The 21695-nt window shown below is 42.6% G+C and overlaps 1 protein-coding gene and 1 long non-coding RNA gene across 4 annotated transcripts in view; one reads left to right on the top strand and one right to left on the bottom strand.

Moving 5' to 3' along the window:
* The first annotated feature begins 822 nt into the window (after window positions 1–822).
* The window catches only part of LOC106582075 (zinc finger protein 385D), a 41689-nt gene continuing 20816 nt past the window's right edge, over window positions 823–21695 (top strand). For 2 of the 3 annotated variants that reach the window (XM_014164809.2, XM_014164805.2), the window contains exons 1-2: window positions 823–1150; window positions 9393–9538. In XM_014164809.2, coding sequence (XP_014020284.1) covers window positions 1129–1150; window positions 9393–9538 — 168 coding nt within the window. In that variant the 5' untranslated portion in view covers window positions 823–1128. Of the gene's footprint in view, window positions 1151–8156; window positions 8318–9392; window positions 9539–21695 lie in introns of those variants that run through there. The other variant, XM_045703307.1, reaches the window with a different exon arrangement.
* Window positions 14632–17781, bottom strand: LOC106582086 (uncharacterized). Its single transcript, XR_001323248.2, has 4 exons — window positions 16280–17781; window positions 15969–16076; window positions 15679–15863; window positions 14632–15582 (listed from the first exon to the last, which is right to left on the bottom strand). It is a non-coding gene; the product is annotated as an uncharacterized lncRNA (long non-coding RNA).

Here is a 21695-nt window from a genome sequence, read left to right as displayed (position 1 = left end):
TATGTGGAGAGAAAGAGAGAGAGAGAGCAGTGTGTGGAGAGAGAGAGAGAGAGAGCAGTGTGTGGAGAGAAAGAGAGAGAGAGGCAGTGTGTGGAGAGAGAGGAGAGAGCAGTGTGTGGAGAGAAAGAGAGAGAGAGCAGTGTGTGGAGAGAAAGAGAGAGAGAGAGCAGTGTGTGGAGAGAGAGAGAGAGAGAGCAGTGTGTGGAGAGAAAGAGAGAGAGAGCAGTGTGTGGAGAGAGAGAGAGGTGTGTGGAGAGAAAGAGAGAGAGAGCAGTGTGTGGAGAGAAAGAGAGAGAGAGAGCAGTGTGTGGAGAGAAAGAGAGAGAGCAGTGTGTGGAGAGAAAGAGAGAGAGAGCAGTGTGGAGAGAAAGAGAGAGAGAGAGCAGTGTGTGGAGAGAAAGAGAGAGAGCAGTGTGTGGAGAGAAAGAGAGAGAGAGCAGTGTGTGGAGAGAAAGAGAGAGAGAGCAGTGTGTGGAGAGAAAGAGAGAGAGAGCAGTGTGTGGAGAGAAAGAGAGAGAGAGCAGTGTGTGGAGAGAAAGAGAGAGAGAGGTATGTGGAGAGAAAGAGAGAGAGGCAGTGTGTGGAGAGAAAGAGAGAGAGCGCAGTGTGTGGAGAGAAAGAGAGAGAGAGCAGTGTGTGGAGAGAAAGAGAGAGAGAGCAGTGTGTGGAGAGAGAGAGAGGTGTGTGGAGAGAAAGAGAGAGAGAGCAGTGTGTGGAGAAAAAGAGAGAGAGAGCAGTGTGTGGAGAGAAAGAGAGAGAGAGCAGTGTGTGGAGAGAGAGAGAGAGGTGTGTGGAGAGAAAGAGAGAGAGAGCAGTGTGTGGAGAGAAAGAGAGAGAGAGCAGTGTGTGGAGAGAAAGAGAGAGAGAGCAGTGTGTGGAGAGAAAGAGAGAGAGAGACGAAGGAGGGGGACACAGACCACTGTTAGAGGAGGGTGCCGGCTGTGCACGGTAACGGCTGCAGACAAGACACGCAGATAGAGAGACGGACTCCAGCGCTGCACACACACTCACACAAACACGCATAAAGAGTGTGTGAGACATGCCCAGGCTGCTGCCCATGGACACACACACACACACAACCTGGCAGGGCATCCGAGAGGACATACAGACCCCTATGTCTAAGGAGTCATGGAGAGCAGCATGTTTTTCGGTGAGTTGATGTGTGTGCGTGTGTTTGTGTGGTATTAGCAGTACATACATCATCGTCAGAGATGGAGCGGATGGTTTGGTTAACGTAAAAGGAAGGAAAGTGTGAAGTTCCACATAAGCCCTAGGCACCGTGTCTATCCCCCTAGCCATTATCCATCCTGCCAGACTAGATCCATGTGTGGGGTTGAAAGTCCAAGGTTTGGATTTCATCTCACATGTTTTATAGAGTCTCTCCGATGTGTTTATAGCGAAGGAATTCCAAGAAGGACAAAGCTAGTTCACGGTCGGCTTTGAGAGCCACTTGATATGCTGTGTAGAATAGTTCGAGAAATGAAAGAATTTGACTTCTTCCATTAGATTCGTGTTTGATGAGAGGCTTAGACAGACTTAAAGCAGGAGTGCTTTCCTTTCAAGTGCTCTTCACATCGCTGGCTTACATTCTCACGTTAGAAGAATAATTACACTGATTCTTCCACAGCAAGGCTTCGTAAAAGGGCACTGTCTTTTTTGTGGGATTAAAATAATCTCAAATTATACTGCAGCCTTATAGAGTGAGATTCTGACATTATAAGGTGTTCATTATAGATCATGCTCATGACAAGACTTGTAATGCATTTTAACTGCATTATAATGTATTACACCTGCAGGCTTTTAGTAAAGTGTCACAGAGTTTTTGTTTTGGAGCCAGGTGACATTGCGAGCAGACTGTTAATGTGTCCTTTAGGAAAGAGGTTATGATGTAAGATGTGTGTCAGGTGTGATGTATTAGCTCTCAGAGACCTGTGACTGTTGGTTGCCTGGCAGGTGTTCATGTATTAGCTCTCAAAAGCCTGTGACTGTTGGTTGCCTGGCAGGTGTTCATGTATCAGCTCTCAGAGACCTGTGACTGTTGGGTCCCTGGCAGGTGTTCATGTATTAGCTCTCAAAAGCCTGTGACTGTTGGTTGCCTGGCAGGTGTTCATGTATTAGCTCTCAGAGACCTGTGACTGTTGGGTCCCTGGCAGGTGTTCATGTATTAGCTTTCAGATACCTGTGACTGTTGGTTGCCTGGCAGGTGTTCATGTATTAGCTCTCAGAGACCTGTGACTGTTGGGTCCCTGGCAGGTGTTCATGTATTAGCTTTCAGCGACCTGTGACTGTTGGTTGCCTGGCAGGTGTTCATGTATTAGCTTTCAGCGACCTGTGACTGTTGGTTGCCTGGCAGGTGTTCATGTATTAGCTTTCAGCGACCTGTGACTGTTGGTTGCCTGGCAGGTGTTCATGTATTAGCTTTCAGATACCTGTGACTGTTGGTTGTCTGGCAGGTGTTCATGTATTAGCTCTCAGAGACCTGTGACTGTTGGTTGTCTGGCAGGTGTTCATGTATCAGCTCTCAGAGACCTGTGACTGTTGGTTGCCTGGCAGGTGTTCATGTATTAGCTCTCAGAGACATGTGACTGTTGGTTGCCTGGCAGGTGTTCATGTATTAGCTCTCAGAGACATGTGACTGTGGGTTGCCTGGCAGGTGTTCATGTATTAGCTCTCAGAGACATGTGACTGTGGGTTGCCTGGCAGGTGTTCATGTATTAGCTCTCAGATACCTGTGACTGTTGGTTGCCTGGCAGGTGTTCATGTATCAGCTCTCAGATACCTGTGACTGTTGGTTGCCTGGCAGGTGTTCATGTATCAGCTCTCAGAGACCTGTGACTGTTGGTTGCCTGGCAGGTGTTCATGTATGAGCTCTCAGAGACCTGTGACTGTTGGTTGCCTGGCAGGTGTTCATGTATTAGCTCTCAAAAACATGTGACTGTTGGTCGCCTGGCAGGAGTTCATCCACAGGACTATTTTTGTTGTTGTATTTTATTCGGATTCCCATTAGCTGTTGCTGAAAGCAGAAGCTACTCTTGCTGGGGTCCACACAAAACATGGAACCTGACATAATACAGAATATCAATAGAAAAGAACAGCTCAAGGACTGAGTTACACACTTTGAAAATGAAAAGAATACAACCAAAGAAAGGTCCTACTGACAGTTACACACATTACTGACAGTTACACACATTACTGACAGTTACACACATTACTGACAGTTACACACACATCAGTACATATACATATGCCTAAAAGCCTAAGTGCTGTGCATGTTGTTTTATTTGTTTGCTTGAATATTTGATTGAAGGGAGTTCATGGCTCTATATAATACTGTGTGTTGCCTTGAATTCATTCTGGATTTGTGGACTGTGAAGAGATCCCTGGTGGCATGTCTGGTGTGGTAAGTATTTCTGTTAGAGCTGTATGTAAGTTGATTATACAGACCGTTTGGAATTTTCTACACAATAATATTTCTCACAAAAACAAGAATTGATGCAGTCAATCTCTCCTGTTCTGATATGCATACTGTTGAAATTAGCCCGCTGTGTACATTGAAGGGCAAGGAGTGTTGATGTAGTGGGGACGTGACTTGTCTGGTGTCCTTGGTCTGCGGAGTCACCTCCCTGGTTCTGGCTCAGCCTCATGACTCATCAGCTTTAGCCAACACACAGACCCACCTGGTGACGGGTAGCCCTAGTGATGATAAGGTGGTGAAACTCTATTTTGTCACTTTTGTCAAATGTACGAGAAGTGCATTGTGAATAAAATAATGGGATTGTGTTGTTTTTGTACCAATGTCTAATGCCGTCATTGCATAATGGAGGAACAGGGAGGAAGGAAGCTTGTTAGGTTTTGGTTGTGGAGAACGTGCGTTAAGCATTTGTGGATGAAGATATTAATTTAGTTTGCATAATATGTTAGACTATAAACAAGCTAAATTAGCTGTTGTGTTAGTGATATAATACTTTTAGAATACAAATCCAAGTTTGTGGTTTTCCTCAAAGATGTTTTTGATTTAAAACACATTTTGAATAATATAATATAATAATATAAATTCTCATGTCACATAATACTTCTACAAATTCCTATGAATTTGATCCCTTACAATTTCTGATGGGAAAAAAAAGAAACAAAAATCAAGGGGGAAAATACCCCTGTCCCCCCTATGCAAATAACCCTCTTCATGAACCAAATGGATGAAGAAGGCCAATGGAAGGACAGTAACTCAGCGGGAGTAATTTCTCCTAGTGTGAGCTGTAATCATACAAGGGATTAGTGTTGAATTGGACGTATCTGGTGTATCTGGCCTGGCTGTTGGAGTTTAAGAGCACGTAAACGTCTCTTTGGTTAACCTCAGATTACAGAGCACAGGGGATGTGATTGTTGGATCAAACTCTGAGACAGCTGTGTTTATTAGAGGTTACACCACGAAAGTCATGACAACAGAGCGGGTTACATTGGGAGGGTGGGGTTCTTGTGTTAGCCAGGCTATTCTAGTCTGAGCCCGGAGCTAAATGCTAACTGTTAGCAATGCAGCGGAGAGCATAGTGAAATGGATACAAACATGTAGCCTAGGGGTACTTTGGAATAAATCTGTTTTCTAACTGACTAATCTTCAAATGTTATTGATTAATAAGAGATTTTTATGTTTCTACATGCGTTGTTGTTTTTGTAAATGGGGTGAAAGCACTGTAACCCCTGCATCTTAATTACAGTGATTGATCCTGAGTGTAATTTTAGGGTCATGGAATACAGTCAGACAGCCCCTCAGAACACAATGCTGTGAAACACATCTGAATAGACATCATCAGGATATGAATGTTTTTGACACGCAGTTGAACTCATATTTCCCAATAATTGGATTTATATTTGCTCCATGAAATAGTAGACCGTTGCTTTGTAGATTCTATATTCCATGACAACGGTTTTCTGGCTGTGTGGAATCTCGGCCAATTGGACAGATCTTATTGGAGAGCAGTCGGGACCAGGACCAGGAGAGGCGGAGGTGGGAGAGAGCAGTGGAAGACGATTAATTATTCACGTTAGTCTGTGCCCTTCAGACATCTTAACTTTCACTAGACACACTGACGCAGGGTTTTAGTCCCAGATAAAGACATTCTTAAGAGGGCCGATATGCAAGGTGCTCACACGCACAGACATGCATGAAAAGACGCGTGACGCGCAAGACGTTGACAGATACACATTAAACAAACTTACGAGGACACACTTACATGCATTTACGAGCAGCACACATATCTATTTTACACGTGTTTCAAAACACACCACATGAAAACACCCTTGCACACTCCCCATAGGAGAACCCTTTGGTTCCAGGCAGAACCCATTTTAGGGTTCAATGTAGGACCCTTTTCAGAAAGGGTTCTACCTGCAACCAAAAATGGATCTCCAATGGGGACAGCTGTAGAACCCTTTTTTCTAAGAGTGTACTATCCACAGCTAGAGAGTCTCATACCTAGAGACAGGACTTACTCAAGTCTACAAGCTCCATTCTTAATACGCCATGAGCCATGAGCCAATATAATGTTCAGGTAAGGGAGTTGAAACACTAGCCTTACACGAGGCACTGTTAAAAGATGGAACGTCTCCTTGTGTGTTCGTGCATGTTGGGAGATCAGTGTTGCTTTGTTATCCTTCGGAATGAAGGAAAATGTGAAAATGAACGCATGAGGTTAAAGAGCCTTGTCTCAGTACGCCATCGTGAAATGGGGAAATTGGTTTTTGAGTTACTGTTTTTGAGTTACTGCGGAGACTAAAAGATGGGCTAAAATATTGACCTACAGTTGAAGTCGGAAGTTTACATACACCTTAGTCAAATACATTTTAACACCGTTTTTCACAATTCCTGACATTTAATCCTAGTAAAAAGTCCCTGTCTTAGGTCAGTTAGGATCACCACTTTATTTTAAGAATGTGAAATGTCAGAATAATAGTAGAGAGAATGATTTATTTCAGCTTTTATTTCTTTCATCACATTCCCAGTGGGTCAGAAGTTTACATACACTCAATTAGTATTTGGTAGCATTGCCTTTACATTGTTTAACTTGGGTCAAACGTTTCGGGTAGCCTTCCACAAGCTTCCCACAATAAGTTGGGTGAATTTTGGCCCATTCCTCCTGACAGAGCTGGTGTAACTGAGTCAGGTTTGTAGGCCTCCTTGCTCACACACACTTTTTCAGTTCTGCCCAGAAATGTTCTATAGGATTGAGGTCAGGACTTTGTGATGGCCACTCCAATACCTTGACATTGTTGTCCTTAAGCCATTTTGCCACAACTTTGGAAGTATGCTTGGGGTCATTGTCCATTTGGAAGACCCATTTGCGACCAAACTTTAGCTTCCTGACTGATGTCTTGAGATGTTGCTTCAATATATCCACAGAATTTTCCTCCCTCATGATGCCATCTATTTTGTGAAGTGCCCCAGTCCCTCCTGCAGCCAAGCACCCCTATGCTTCACGGTTGGGATGGTGTTCTTCGGCTTGCAAGCATCCCCCTTTTTCCTCCAAACATAACGATGGTCATTATGGCCAAACAGTTCTATTTTTGTTTCCCCCCCATGCTTCACGGTTGGGATGGTGTTCTTCGGCTTGCAAGCATCCCCCTTTTTCCTCCAAACATAACGATGGTCATTATGGCCAAACAGTTCTATTTTTGTTTACCCCCCATGCTTCACGGTTGGGATGGTGTTCTTCGGCTTGCAAGCCTCCTCCTTTTTCCTCCAAACATAACAATGGTCATTATGGCCAAACAGTTCTATTTTTGTTTCATCAGACCAGAGGACATTTCTCCAAAAAGTACGATCTTTGTCCCCATGTGCAGTTGCAAACCGTAGTCTGGCTGTTTTATGGCGGTTTTGGAGCAGTGGCTTCTTCCTTGTTGAGCGTCCTTTCAGGTTATGTCGATGTTCCCTGTAGCTCAGTTGGTAGAGCATGGTGTTTGCAACACCAGGGTTGTGGGTTCAACTCCCACGGGGGGCCAGCACAGAAAAATAATGTATGAAATGAAATGTATGCATTCACTACTGTAAGTCGCTCTGGATAAGGGTGTCTGCTAAATGACTAAAAATGTAAATATATGACTTGTTTTACTGTGGATATAGATACTTTTGTACCCGTTTCCTCCAGCATCTTCTGAAGGTCCTTTGCTGTTGTCCAGGGATTGAGTTGCACTTTTGGTGTTTATACTTGCGTACTATTGTTTGGACAGATGAACATGGTCCCTTCAGGCGTTTGGAAATTGCTCTGAGGTCTTGGCTGATTTCTTTTTATTTTACCATGATGTCAAGCGAAGAGGCACTGGGTTTGAAGGCAGGCCTTGAAATACATCCACAGGTACACCTCCAATTGACTCAAATTATGTCAATTAGCCTATCAGAAGCTTCTAAAGCCATGACATCATTTTCTGGAATTTTCCAAGCTGTTTAAAGACATATTGTGATGTATAAGTGAAATAATCTGTCTGTAAACAATTGTTGGAAAAATTACTTGATTCACGCACAAAGTAGATGTCCTGACTGACTTGCCAAAACTATAGTTTGTTAACAAGAAATTTGTGGAGTGGTTGAAAAACGAGCTTTAATGACTCCAACCTAAGTGTATGTAAACTTCCGACTTCAACTGTATGTATTTTGTTCGCTTTTTGTCATTCGGTAGAGCTGAGATGCTGGACTCCCATGTGCCTTCTTGTAAGTGCAAACATTTACTGTATAACAATTCAATCACAACCAGATACATTCCCTCCTTTTTTCTATGAACACGTTTATATTTGAAACACCACCCAATGGATACTGTAGCTCACTCCTCACTCCTCCACCAGAGTACAGTTCTGGTTGTTTGAATAGGCTGTTTTGACTGCACGTTACATTTCTGGTCGGCAATCTGGCTGGTCGGCAATCTGGCTTGTCAGCAGCGTGTTTCCAGGGTGACGTCAGGCAACATGTCAGTGGAGGATCCTGCAGGGATGATGGCTGCAGAAGGACATGCTTTGTTAGAGGAGAACTGGGACGTGTCTCCACATGAGCATCGGCATTTGCTGCTTTCCAACAGATGGCAGCGCTCCTCCGAGCGGAGGGAAAAAATACTTTTGGTTTCCCTCCCTCTCTCTCTCTCTTTCTTTTTTACAACTGCTTCTTTTTATTCACCCTTACCCTCGCCTCGGGACTTGATGTGGCAAACATAGTTTTTATTTGTCTCAAGCTGGTGTTTTGATATGGTATCTGCGCTTTTAGTCATGCTGGCTCCGAGTTCGTCATGTTGTTAAATGTGCTGTGGTAAAAGTCATCCCTGGTTCTAATTAATGGGTACGGAATGGCTTTCTTTAATTCCTAATGTTTTGGAAAGCTGCTTTCTAATCCCCCGGTGTTGAAGAAAGGCTCTACTGGTTGTTATTCATGGTTTATAAAGCCCGCTTTGGCTTGTCTTATGTAGATGACAATAAAAGTATTTACATTGGTTTTTCCAGGGAGTTTTGCACCCCTTGCTATTGAATCTTTTTAGTTATGGATCTGTCTGGCATGGTTTACTCATTTCACATTTGTAATTTAGAGGATGGTTTCAGCATTAGGACATTTCTGTCTTAAAGATGCACTATGCAGAAATCTCTCCGCCATTTCCTGGTTGCTAAAATTCAAAAAGTTTGCCTAATTTCAGTTTATCTGACAAAACAAGCAACTATAGTGTAGAGAATTACTGTACCATCTAAACCGCTGTGAAATATATTTTCAATAACCAAAAATATAGTATTTTCATCTGTTTGAAGCTGGTGTACGAAACCGAAAGTAGAAGACGCAAAAACAAATCTTTACAATGAGAAGCATAGAAATAGCACACAGAACATATCTGCCGCTTCTTAGACTTGGTTTCAATAAGAATGACAGATTTATAACTTACATTTCTATGTGAATTTGGTCGGGTCAACCAAAAAGTTACATATATTGATTGCAGCTTTAAACAGTGCTTATGAGATAGAAGCGAAGGATTCTTAAAGAGTCAAATACAACTGGATAACACTGACATGGCATTCCCATGATCCAATTAACAAGTGTTGTCCGGCCAAACCCGGATAACATTGGGCCAATTGTGCACCACCCTGTGGGACTCCCAATTACGTCCGGATGTGATACAGCCTGGATTTCAACCAGGGACTGTAGTAATGCCTCTTGCACTAAGATGCAGTGCCTTAGACCGCTGGACCACTCGGGAGCCCCCCAGATACAAGTGCTCTCATATTTCATCTCATTTGAATCTGAATTTTTTTGGTGGTTTGGTCTATGAGATGTTTTACAGTTTGCTCATAATATCATAATCCTTTTTAACCGAGAACCACCACAGCACAGACCATCTAACATGGCCCATTCTCTTTCTTCTCCTCTACAGGTAATGCATGTCAAAATGGCCTCCTGCCGACGCTGATACGTCCTGCTCTGCCCACCGTCCAGCAATCTCTGGGAATGAAGCAGTTCCAGCTCCCGTTTCCCCTGGATACGGCCTCAGCAGTCAGCCTTTTCCCCGGCTTCAGCACGGTAAGTCCCGGGTCATGTGATAAGGGTCAGCTCAGGGCATTATGATCCTGGTTAGGTCTGGCTAAGGTCATAAAGTATGGTATCTGATATCGTTGGTGTAATGGTTTAGATTTAGTATGATGACATTCATGTCAGAGGGCATGTGATTTGTCTTTTGAAGTGTGAGCCTCTTTCAAACATTTGACCATACATTTCCAATACTTTCAGCTGCTGATGTAAACAATGATTTAGGACAGTCGTAAATGTGTGCACTAAACCAGAGCAGGCAGTGTAATTTAAAAGAATATATTGGAATTGGGACTAGTTAAATACGTTGCATGTGAACAGACTTCACACATATCCAATGTGCACTTATTGTAGAAGTTGACTGTATTCTCTTGCACTGTTTTCTTTGTAAGCAGATATAAATTATAGGCAAATACTGTATGTGGCCTCATCAGGTTTGAATTGAGCAAAATCATCACAAAATGATGACTAGTGGAAAATATGTGACAGATAAAAGTCTACGGCTTGAGCTTTTTGCGTTTGAATTACAGGGGATAGCTCAATTTAAAGTCTTCTTGAATCAGAACCAGAAATATGGAGCACAGCTGCAGGAAAACACAGGAGACAAGCGGGGACATCATCACGGAACAAGGCTTGGATAGTCCAGTTGAAGACCAGATAGTATCAAGAATGGATTTCATAAGAAAGTCCAAGTCTTGCCTCCATTCCTCTTCTCACCTTCTAATCTGCATTTAACAGACCTTTCGGCAAATAATGAGTTCACTTTCCGTGATTTGGGAAGCCTCCAAATCACGGAAAGCTGATACTGGATTAACATGGGGTAATTACCTCTCCCATACGCTATTTTCTTTCTCTCTCCATCTCTCTCTCTCTCACTCTCTCTCACTCTCCTTTCTCTGTGCCCTTGACGTTTAATCACTGGCAGAATGAATAAGGTGATTGTTAAAGCTAGCGTTGGAACGATCAACAGCACTATAAAAGTGTTTATGCACAAGTTATTGTTCCATGTTTGGTTATGCTGCTTACACTTGCATATCTTTTGTATTGGTTTGGTTTCAGGGACATAACAAAGTGGTGACGTCTGTTTCTTGCATGTGGGATGGAACGCTTTTTTATGTGTGTCCATTTGAAATGATCCATGGTTAGTTTTGTGTGAAGAGGTTTCACAGCATTGTTGTGAGTGGGATCAATTCAATGTTTTGAATTCGAAAACTAAAACTCAATTGAAAACTCATTGCCTTATTGATCTAATTTGAGTTGAAATTGTGACGTTTCGACCGTAAATGCCCTTCATCAGAAAGAAGGGATCAGTTCAATTAAATGATTGATGAAGTGGGTCAATAACATGTGTGGTAATCCTGCATTATTTTCCAGTGTAGATAGAGAGGTATTAGGCATTATTAAATGTACTATACAAGGTTTAGCTAAAGCTACTTACCATCATCAGCTATTGGAAAGGTCGCTGTTCTATGAGATATGAGGTCAGTTTTGCTAATGCGCCTCTAAGGCACAATAAACATTTATGCACTCTGATTCGCAATATACAAAAGAATCATATAGACTACGATGATGACTACAGTTTTCCGTTAATCTACTCCGGTGTAATAAAGTGTCAGAGTTCTGGCGTGATATTCAGCAGACACGTTTTCCACCTTCTTTCCAGAGCCGGGAGTTACTTGCATGACCACACCTGCATCTGATGAGATAGATTCCAAGTCTCCTTGCAGCTCTCAGCCAATGATGTTTTGTAATACAGTATGTGACTGGATATGTTTCGCCTCAAAGGATAGCAGGAAACTTTCCTCAATGTTTTGGTTGCTATTCCTTCTTCCTGGGGTACGATACTTCTCATAAAATAGAAATGTGTCCTTATGTAATATGACAGTGTGTAGATATAATATATAACGTAATAAACTTTTTTTACTCATTTGCTCTATAAAAGCTGTGCAACCCCCTGCTCAATTCCTTGCATATTACGTTCTGGGCATTAAGTATTTTGTGTTAGAAAGAATTGGTTTGTAGAATCTCCTCTTCACCTTTTCTAGAAAACATTAGGTTTATTTGTCAGGATGAGAAAGTTTTTGTAGACAAAGGAACAACAGTGCAGGAAGGCCGTTCACGGCTAAGGTGAAACCAACCGTGAAATAGATGTAGAACTTTAGATTACAGCAACTCTGCAGTAGTGATATTGAGATGACCAGAGTGAAAGAACAGAAATAAACCAAATCAAAAAGAATGAGAGCTCAACACTCAGCACAGGCAGGTGTTGCTTTGGGGGTGTAATGAAAGGAGTGAATGGGAAAAGTAGTTTTCAGTTAAGGGGGCTTTCTTTCACCGCTGAAAATACCATTTATCTTTCTAGGGGCCTACATTTGTCTTGAAGAAACAATACCAACTCTATTTCCTCTGTAGAGTAATCAGGAATGTGAGTTATTGATTCCTTCTCACCGATCTGCACGCTGGAAAATTGCTTTGTAGTCCCGGACTGAGAATGACACATGGGCTTCAGCCAGGAGTCCCTCAAGCATCACAACCCATTTCAGTCCCCCCCCTCTAAAAGTCAGTTATTCTATCAATACCAGTAATGGAAATGTAGGTTTCAAATGCACTTGCATATAAGCATACAGCTTTATCTGTTTTTTCTGTGGATGATAAATGATAGCGGAGGAGTGCTACGTGATTTGAAAAAAGAACAAAGGGCCGGAGACTATTTGTAGATTTTTATTTGATTTACGCAAGTCTTGTAACAGCTAATGGATTCTATAAATTGTATTCCCAGAAGGATAGCAACTGAACCACCAAAGAGGAGAACGCTGTGGGGATAAGGACCACCCTTGTGGTGCGCCCTTGCAAATTACACCTGATGTAAACACGCAATACAGACTATATGGTTAATGCAATGGTTGCTATCAGTTAGCACTCTGTACTTTTTAACCTCTGCCCTTAACAGTAGCTTTACGTGGCCAGCACTCTCTTGATGGTTTCTCCCACGATAACATTTCACTCTCCTGGGCAGCGGCCAGCAGAGCTCTCTCAGTAGGAATGCAGAGATAAACTGTGGAGCTAAAGCCAATTCTTTATGGGTATGCTACGTGCCAGCAGCTTGCCTGGCAAAGTATTGTCAATACTTATACACTTATATTTTGTAGTGCTTTCTCTCGTCTCAAGATTTGCAGTAAGCCCTCTCCAAAGTAGAATATTTACAAAATTGATTTAGATGGGACAATTATGTATGTTGTGAAATGTGTGAAAAGTTGACAATAAATCATACTGTACTAGATGTGTTACAATGCATTCAAGAGTCTATGTAGCCCCAAAGTCTATGATACACAGATTGATTTATACTGGATCAACCAATGAACCCTTGAGTTAAAAATCTTTCATAAGGACACATGATTCTGTTGCATTATTAGTTGCTCTCAAAGTGGGCCAAGATTAATAAGAAAAAGTGACAATGTATCAACCATAAACTGTTAATCTGGCAATTTTAAGATGTTCACCTGTTTTCTGTGTATTACCCAACTGCTCTTTCTCACACCCCTGGTAGAGGCATCTGTCCATTGTGGGGATGTGTGCGTGAGTTTCAAGTCTGCGCGGTTCCATGTTTCACTGCTAAACCAGAAACAGCTGGGGAGTCACGCTAGTTGCACCTGCAGCACCGATTGTTCCCTAATGAAAAGCACACTTGCCATCTACGGTCCCCGGGGAAAGATTTAGTGGAGGAAAGATTTTCGCACCGAGACAAGGTTGACCCAGTGGATTTACGAGACTGACAAACTTTCAAGACTACATCATTGTTTAGATTGTTAGCCTAGAGCGGCTAGAGGGCTGAACGTGCCTATCGTAGAAGATCTTTTGTGGTGTTTTGCCACACCCTACTTCGAGCTGGGATTCTGTGAACATTTATACTTCCCTTCCGCTGTGCTTGTGTAAGGTTTATGATATGTATATAAGTCTTCCTCCACGCTTGTCCACCTGTGACTCCTGAAACATCCTCTGATTTGCATACAAACTACAATTTCTAGAGCTCAGTAGTATTACAAACTTCCAAAGATATAATTCCTTGCATTCACATAAAAAGTATCATATCACTTCGAGCCAGGGCAGGCCCTAACCTTTTGGGGGGCCATAGGCGAGAATTTGTTGGGTGGCCCCCCCACCTCGCGGGCAAAAGTAGTTTTAGACTTAGTTTTAATTTGAAAGTTGATTTCCTGCAATTCTACATATTTTGCTATGGAGCTGAGAGAAGATTTTGCAATTATAGCACATTTCATGCAAATCTACTCGTTTTGCCATCAGGTGGAGAGAAAAATGTGCCGTTTTACATATAATTTCCTGCAATTCTACATATTTTACCATGACTTATGCCATGTTAATATGATATCCGAGTGCGAGTGACTAACAAAATCAATTGGGGCCTGTCATGCTAAACAATGTCCCCCAGACAAAGTGTAGTCCCCCCCCTGCATCACAATGGTATTCGATAAACTATTAGCTTCCGTTGCTATATCAATGGTATGATGACCTAATGCGTCAAATTTTTTAGATCATTACAGCCTAAATGGCATTATTTTCGGCACGCTATGCAAATAAAGCCGATTTCCACAAGACTATCGCTGTTTAAACTTGTTTTGTTTAGCCAATAAGATGAAAACATTACTTCTAGCTACTTTTGGGTACTTTTAACATTTCAACATGAAATCCATGTCTTAAACATTGCCAAGTTTCTGAAATAGCAAAACAAATCTTGTAATCTGCTTGACACATTCAAGTTACTTACCTTACAGATACAAAGTCAGCTAATTTCCACTCCATTCATATGCAAATCAGTTTGATTCATACACTGGCTTGTCTGGCTGTCATGTTGATTTTAAGCAACCCGTCCCTTACCCACACTGAAATAATATTATTTCACTAGTCCTCTATTATGATTTTTTAAAAATCTCTCGCAGAGTTCACTAGTACACCCTTGTGGTTGAATATATATGTACCTATTGTAGGTCCCAGGATACAACAATGAAAAATGTTGAACAAACAAATACCATCAAGGGATACCTTACAATTTATAACAAACACCTTGTGAAACAGCTGTGAAAACCAACCTGGCAATTTTTTTTATTTAAATTTATAAACAGATTTGGGGTACAGTTGTCATTCGTTTATTTTCGCCACATTTTTTGGAACACTCACATGGCAATCATAGACTGAAATAGTGAATTCTGGTGTGTGGAATAGAGAGGAGGTGGGTGCTGTGTGGATGCTGTGTGTCACTTGTTCTCAACAGGCATCCAGTCTCAGAAGGGGGACTTGAAGAGGGAGACTACAAAGTCCAGGCACTGCTGCTCCCTTTATTCTGAGTGTTTGCAGTGCTAGTGTTTTGAGTTAATCTGTGTATCTCACATATTATGTGCCCAGTATGATGGAGCAAGAAAACTTTCTTAGCAGGTAATGACAACAGTAGCTGTAGATGTAATGAAAAGTTGGCGGCTGGTTGGTAATGAGGCATATCAGTTGGATTCATGTCTGGGTGTTAGACAGAACCCCTAGGTCCTGGACAGTAGGAGCCAGAGTAGGAGCCAGAGTAGGAGCCAGAGTAGGAGCCAGAGTAGGAGCCAGAGTAGGAGCCAGAGTAGGAGCCAGAGTAGGAGCCAGAGTAGGAGCCAGTAATAAACAAGCAAACACAGGTTACATTTAATGTGATGGATTAGTGCAGTGTTACAAATGGAAGATATGTAATTTTCAACCGTTTTTGAAGGTATATCCTACCTCAAGCTGGTCCCCCGCCAACTCAGCACAGAGAATCAGACTGATACGAACTAAATGGCTCTGTTGGTTGAGATACCTCCTGGGTATTGATAATCGATAGTCCTAAAGTCATTTGGAGAGGTAAATTAAGGAGGTACATTTTTATAAGCTTTCTCAAATGTCATCCAAAGCTTAACATATTTTGTCTCATGAGCTTCACCGAAGTTTAGGGCGTCGGGGCTTTCAGTGGTCGACCGTCCAACTGTAGAAGATTGTTGGCTTCCGAGTTAACCCTAGGAAGACAGAAAAATCAGTGTTCCGGAAACTACAACTTCAGGTTATTTTTTGTGCAAATGCAAATAGTTATTATCTGAGATGTTTATATTCACCTTAACAGATGGTGACCCCAGCTAGGAGCGAAAGAGCAGCGAGGTTTCCCAGGTCTCGCCTTCCTTTCGTCCTTCTACCAAACCAAGTCATTTGCCCAGATGTCGAAGCACTTGGCCCCCTTCTTGAATCTCCCCAAGTAGCTCTCCTTCTGTTTCTCCTGCGCTTTGTCGATGTTCAGTCCGACCTTCATTGATTATAGAAATGCAATTATATTTCATATTATTACAAATACATTTCTTACATATCTCTTGGAGGGCCCGAAAATTTATTAACAGCAGACAATTTTTACTTGGTCAAAAACCTTCACATCCTTCTCAGTCCGTGCCTGAAGGTGGTCCTCGAAAGCGTTCTGATCTGGTTCGACACCTTCCACAACATCAGGTGGAGTTTCAATTATCTGAAAGTACATTATACAAAAATATCAATAGACAAATACTAAGTCAATCACACATTTGAAAGACTACAGTGTATGCAATTATTGTATATACAGTACTATTGCATTGTTTACTTCAGTCTGCTGCCGCTCCCGTCCATACATCAGGCGATCGGCGAGTACTCTGTGGAGGCCTGGACGCTGCTGTTGTGTGCAAAGAGAATTACCTTCAGGTTGTCCTCCCACCATTCCTGGTACCCGTCAAGGGACTTGCCCATGGCAGTCTTGAGGGTCTGGTTGGCCCGTTCATCCAAAACCAGGAGGGGGTAGGAAAACGATATATGTTGACAATTTAAAATATTGAAATATGTCTTATGTACCATAAAATAACATTTTAAAAACAATATAACCAATAATATCCGTACCTTGTTTCACTCAAGATGGCCTCAGGAGAACTGTGGGTGTTGAAGATGTCCATCACCTTGGAGGTGGCAATCTATTTTCGGTTCCAAGCAACCTTTTTAATTAGGTTACAGAAGGAAATGTAGAGTTTAAAGCACATTCTCTTCCTTTACTGACCTTAATGGATATTGCTTCCACCCACTTGGTAAAGTGATTGGTCACCGTCAGACACCAGCGGTTGCCATTCCTGGATTTAGTGAAGCGTCTGATCAGGTCCACCACTAACATTGTAAAATGTTAGAGAGAAGATTACTTTCTTCTTACCCGTATCTGTGTCATGCAGTATGCAGATTTTCATATTTGTAAGGATACTAACACACACTATAATAAATAAAGCAACCATTACAAAACAACTTATCAGGGCAAAAATGTTATTGTTACACTTACCGATCATGGTGAAACAACTTTGATGGGCTTCAACTCTGGCGCAACAGTCTTCACCCTCTCAAACTTAACTTCTGGCAGGCTAGACAGGTACTGACTTTTTAAGCACAAAGTCACATTGAAACACCGTGTGCCCTCTGATATGACATTCATTGAAATCACAATCATTTCAGATATAATAGAATGTGATTGATAAAAGGTTATTTCACTTGCCAAGCTGTTCACATCCTTGACAAGCCCACGCCAGAAGAAGCGTAGGTTTATTTTGGCAATCATGCGCTTCATTCTGAAATGGCCAGATGCTTTCGGTCAGCACAGCCTCCTTAATAAAAAGCACCCTCCTGTGAGGCTGGCCATCCTTCCCTCGTAGGTACATGTGATTGCCTAACAAGTTGGAAGAGAAGAGTTGTTGAAATAGTGATGTCTAAGTCAATTTGGAGTGCTGTCTTCCTGTTTCTCTCTCCCCCTCTGTCTTCCACTCTTACCAATTTGCTTTCCCTCTCACTTTCATCCTTAAAATGTTCTCCCCCCTTGTAACAGCCCTCTGTGTGTCGGTGTAGCAAAGACCCCTAGTTAAATTCAGTTGGAATGATCATAATTGCTCACACCTATGCATTTTATTGATCAGGGTTAATTATAGCTAGATACCGCAATATGACAGACATAACTACATGTATTGCTAGCAACATGTACAGTAGATGACAAACTAGCTAGACAGAACATGGTTGTTGAAAAATGGTTATCTAACAGAAGTTAACTGCTTAACATTACCCTGAATTATGAATTTGTGGATTTCTCTGCCCCCTATGAAATTTGCTTCTCTTGTCGAGATCTGTGGTGCCTTCATAGTACTTTGCCTGGTTGGAAAGATAAATTGGTAATTCGGCCAGGATTACTACAAATTTAGTCTACCCAGCTAATTTACCAATCTAAAAAATATTAGCTGACATGGGCAAACAAAACGGTCACTGAGTTTATCAAGAAGTGGATAGATGTTGTACCCACTGTGACTATTCAAACCTACCCTAACCAGAAACTGTGGATAGATTGCAGCATTTACATAAAACCGAAAGCACGAAACACTGTATTTAACCATGGCAAGGTGACGGGGAATATCGCAGAATACAGAGTAGTCGCTCCCTCCGCAAGGCAATCAAACAGGCAAAATGTCAATATCGAGACAAAGTGGAGTCGCAATTCAACGGCTCAGACACAAGACGTAAGTGGCAGTGTTTACAGACAGTCACGGACTACAAAATGAAAACCAGCCACGTCGCGGACACCGACGTCTTGCTGCCAGACAAGCTAAACACGTTCTTTGCCCGCTTTGAGGATAACACAGTGCCACTGATGCGGCCAGCTACCAAGGAATGTGGGCTCTCCTTCTCTGTGGCTGACGTGAGTAAAACATTTAAACGTGTTAACCCTCGCAAGGCTGCCGACCCAGACGGCATCCCTAGTCACGTTCTCAGAGCATGCGCAGACCAGCTGGCTGGTGTGTTTACAGACATATTCAATCTCTCCCTATCCCAGTCTGCTGTCCCCACATGCTTCAAGATGGCCACCATTATTCCTGTACCCAAGAATGCAAAGGGGTAACTGAACTAAATGACTATCGCCCCGTAGCACTCACTTCTGTCAACATGAAATTCTTTGGGAGACTAGTCAAGGAACATAGTATCTCCACCTTACCTGTCACTCTAGAGCCACTTCAATTTGCATTCCGCCCCAATAGGCCCACAGACGATGTAATCGCCATCACACTGCACACTGCCCTATCCCATCTGGACAAGAGGAATGCCTATGTAAGAATGCTGTTCATTGACTATAGCTCAGCATCACCACTCCATTCTCATCATTAAGCTTGAGGCCCTGGGTCTCAAACCCGCCCTGTGCAATTGGGTCCTGGACTTCCAGACGGGCTGTCCCCCAGGTGGTGAAGGTAGGAAACAACATCTCCACTTCGCTGATCCTCAACACTGGGACCCCACAAAGGTGTGTGTTCATCCCCCTCCTGTACTCCCTGTTCACCCATGACTGCGTGGCCATGCACAACTCAATCATCAAGTTTGCAGACGACACAATAGTAGTTGGCTTGATTACCAACAACGATGAGACAGCCTACAGGGAGGAGATGAGGGCTCTCAGAGTGTTTTGTCAGGAAAATAACCTCTCACTCAACGTCACCAAAACAAAGGAGATGATTGTTGACTTCAGGAAACCTCAGAGGGAGCACCCCCCATCAACAGCAGTGGAGAAAGTGAAAAGTTTTAAGTTCCTCTGCATACATATCACTGACAAACTGAAATGGTCCACCCACACAGACAGTGTGGTGAAGAAGGCGCAACAACGCCTCTTCAACCTCAGGAGGCTGAAGAAATGTGGCTTTTACAGATGCAGAATTGAGACCGTCCTGTCTGGCTGTATCACCGCCTGGTATGGCAACTGTACCATCCACAACCGCAGGGCTCTCCAGAGGTCTGCACAACACATCACCGGGGCAAACTACCTGCCCTCCAGGCCCCTACATCACCCGATGTCACAGGAAGGCCAAAAAGATCATCAAGGACAACAACCACCCGAGCCACTGCCTGTTCACCCCGCTACCATCCAGAAGGCAAGGTCAGTACAGGTGCATCAAAGCTGGGACCGAGAGACTGAAAAACAGCTTCTGTCTCAAGGCCATCAGACTGTTAAACAGCCATCACTAGCACAGAGAGGTTGCTGCTTATATACAGACTTGAAATCATTGGCCACTTTAATAAATGGAACACTAGTTACTTTAATAATGCCACTTTAATAATGTTTACATATCTTGCATTACTCATCTCATATATATATATATATGTATATACTGTATTCTATACTATCTATTGCATCTTAGCCTATGTCACTCTGACATTGCTCATCCATATATTTATACATTCTTATTCCATTCCTTACTTAGATGTGTGTGTATTAGGTTTTTGTTGTGGAATTGGTAGATATTACTTGTTAGATATTGCTGCACTGTCGGAACTAGAAGCACAAGCATTTCGCAACATTCACAACAACATCTGCTAACCATGTGTATGTAACCAATACATTTGATTTGATTTGACTGTCAGTAAGAAAAGGAAAACTGCTGATGCACCACCAAATTTAGAAATTGTGTATTCTACTATTCTCAACAGTAAGTTCCCCCAAAATATTTTTTTAAATGTTGGTCGGGGGCCTAGGCAAGAGTTTTCCAAACTCGGTCCTGGGGCCCCCTCTGGGTGCACGTTTTGGTTTTTGTCCAAGCTCTATACAGCTGATTAAAATAACCAACTCATCATCAAGCTTAGATTATTTGAATTAGATGTATAGTACTAATCAAATCAAACTTTATTTGTCACATGCGCCGAATACAACAAGTGTAGACTTTACTGTGAAATGCTTACTTACAAGCCCTTAACCAACAGTGCAGTTCAAGAAGAAGAAAATATTTACCAAGTAGGCTAAAATAAAAAGTAATAATAAAAAGTAACACAATAAGAATAACAATAACGAGGCTTTATACAGGGGGCACCGGTACCGAGTCAGTGTGCAGGGGGTACAGGCTAGTTGAGGTAACCTGTACATGTAGGTGGGGGCGAAGTGACTATGCATAGGTAACAACAGTGAGTAGCAGCAATGTACAAAGGTGGGGGGGTCAATGTAAATTGTCCAGTGGCGATTTTATGAATTGTTCAGCAGTCTTATGGCTTGGGGGTAGAAGCTGTTGAGGAGCCTTTTGGTCCTAGACTTAGCGCTCCGCTACCGCTTGCCGTGCGGTAGCAGAGAAAACAGTCTAGAACTTGGGTGACTGGAGTCTCTGACAATATGGGCTTTCCTCTGACACTGCCTATTATATAGGTCCTGGATGGCAGGAAACTTGGCCCCAGTGATGTACTGGGCCATTTGCACTACCCTCTGTAGCGCCTTATGGTCAGATGCCGAGCAGTTGCCATACCAGATGGTGATGCAACCGGTCAGGATGCTCTCGATGGTGCAGCTGTAGAACTTTTTGAGGATCTGGGGACCCATGCCAAATCTTTTCAGTCTCCTGAGGGTTTGGTCGTGCCCTCTTCATGACTGTCTTGGTATGTTTGGACCATGATAGTTCGTTGGTGATGTGGACACCAAGGAACTTGAAACTCTCGACACGCTCCACTACAGCCCCGTCAATGTAATCCATGATCAGCTCCTTAGTCTTTCTCACATTGAGGGAGAGGTTGTTGTCCTGGCACCACACTGACAGTTCTCTGACCTCCTCCCTATAGGCCGTTTCATTGTTGTCGGTGATCAGGCCTACCACTGTTGTGTCGTCAGCAAACTTACTAGGGCAAAAACCAAAGTGTGCACCCAGGGGGGGCCCTAGGACCAAGTTTGGTAAACCCTTGCTTAGGTGACCACCTACGTAGCTTACAGTAAACCAAGGGCCAGCCCTGCTTCAAGCAGTGTAGGCATGTGTGTAAAACCCTTGAATTCATTGATATTAAAGTGTTCACAATTATTATATTCTGTGTTTGCAGGTAAGCCAAGCATTTCTCTATTTCAGGGCATTGATTTGGAAAAGAGGAATTCAATAGCAATGTAGGTTTTTCTTTCATTATCATGAATATTGGCCTTGTTTGATATTCATGGAGAATATTATGAGAAGATAAATTGTTTCATCTTAGATTTCATTGAACCATGTCATGAGAGAATAACTCCCCTTGATCCACTGGGGTGTTGCCAGAGAGGATTGATAGATTAGAAATTGGGTTATGAAGGAATTTAGCAAAACACTACCGA

The sequence above is a fragment of the Salmo salar genome, chromosome ssa02 (assembly GCF_905237065.1).
Source record: "Salmo salar chromosome ssa02, Ssal_v3.1, whole genome shotgun sequence".
Taxonomy (NCBI): Eukaryota; Metazoa; Chordata; class Actinopteri; order Salmoniformes; family Salmonidae; genus Salmo; species Salmo salar.
This window is presented reverse-complemented; position numbering and strand designations above follow the sequence as displayed.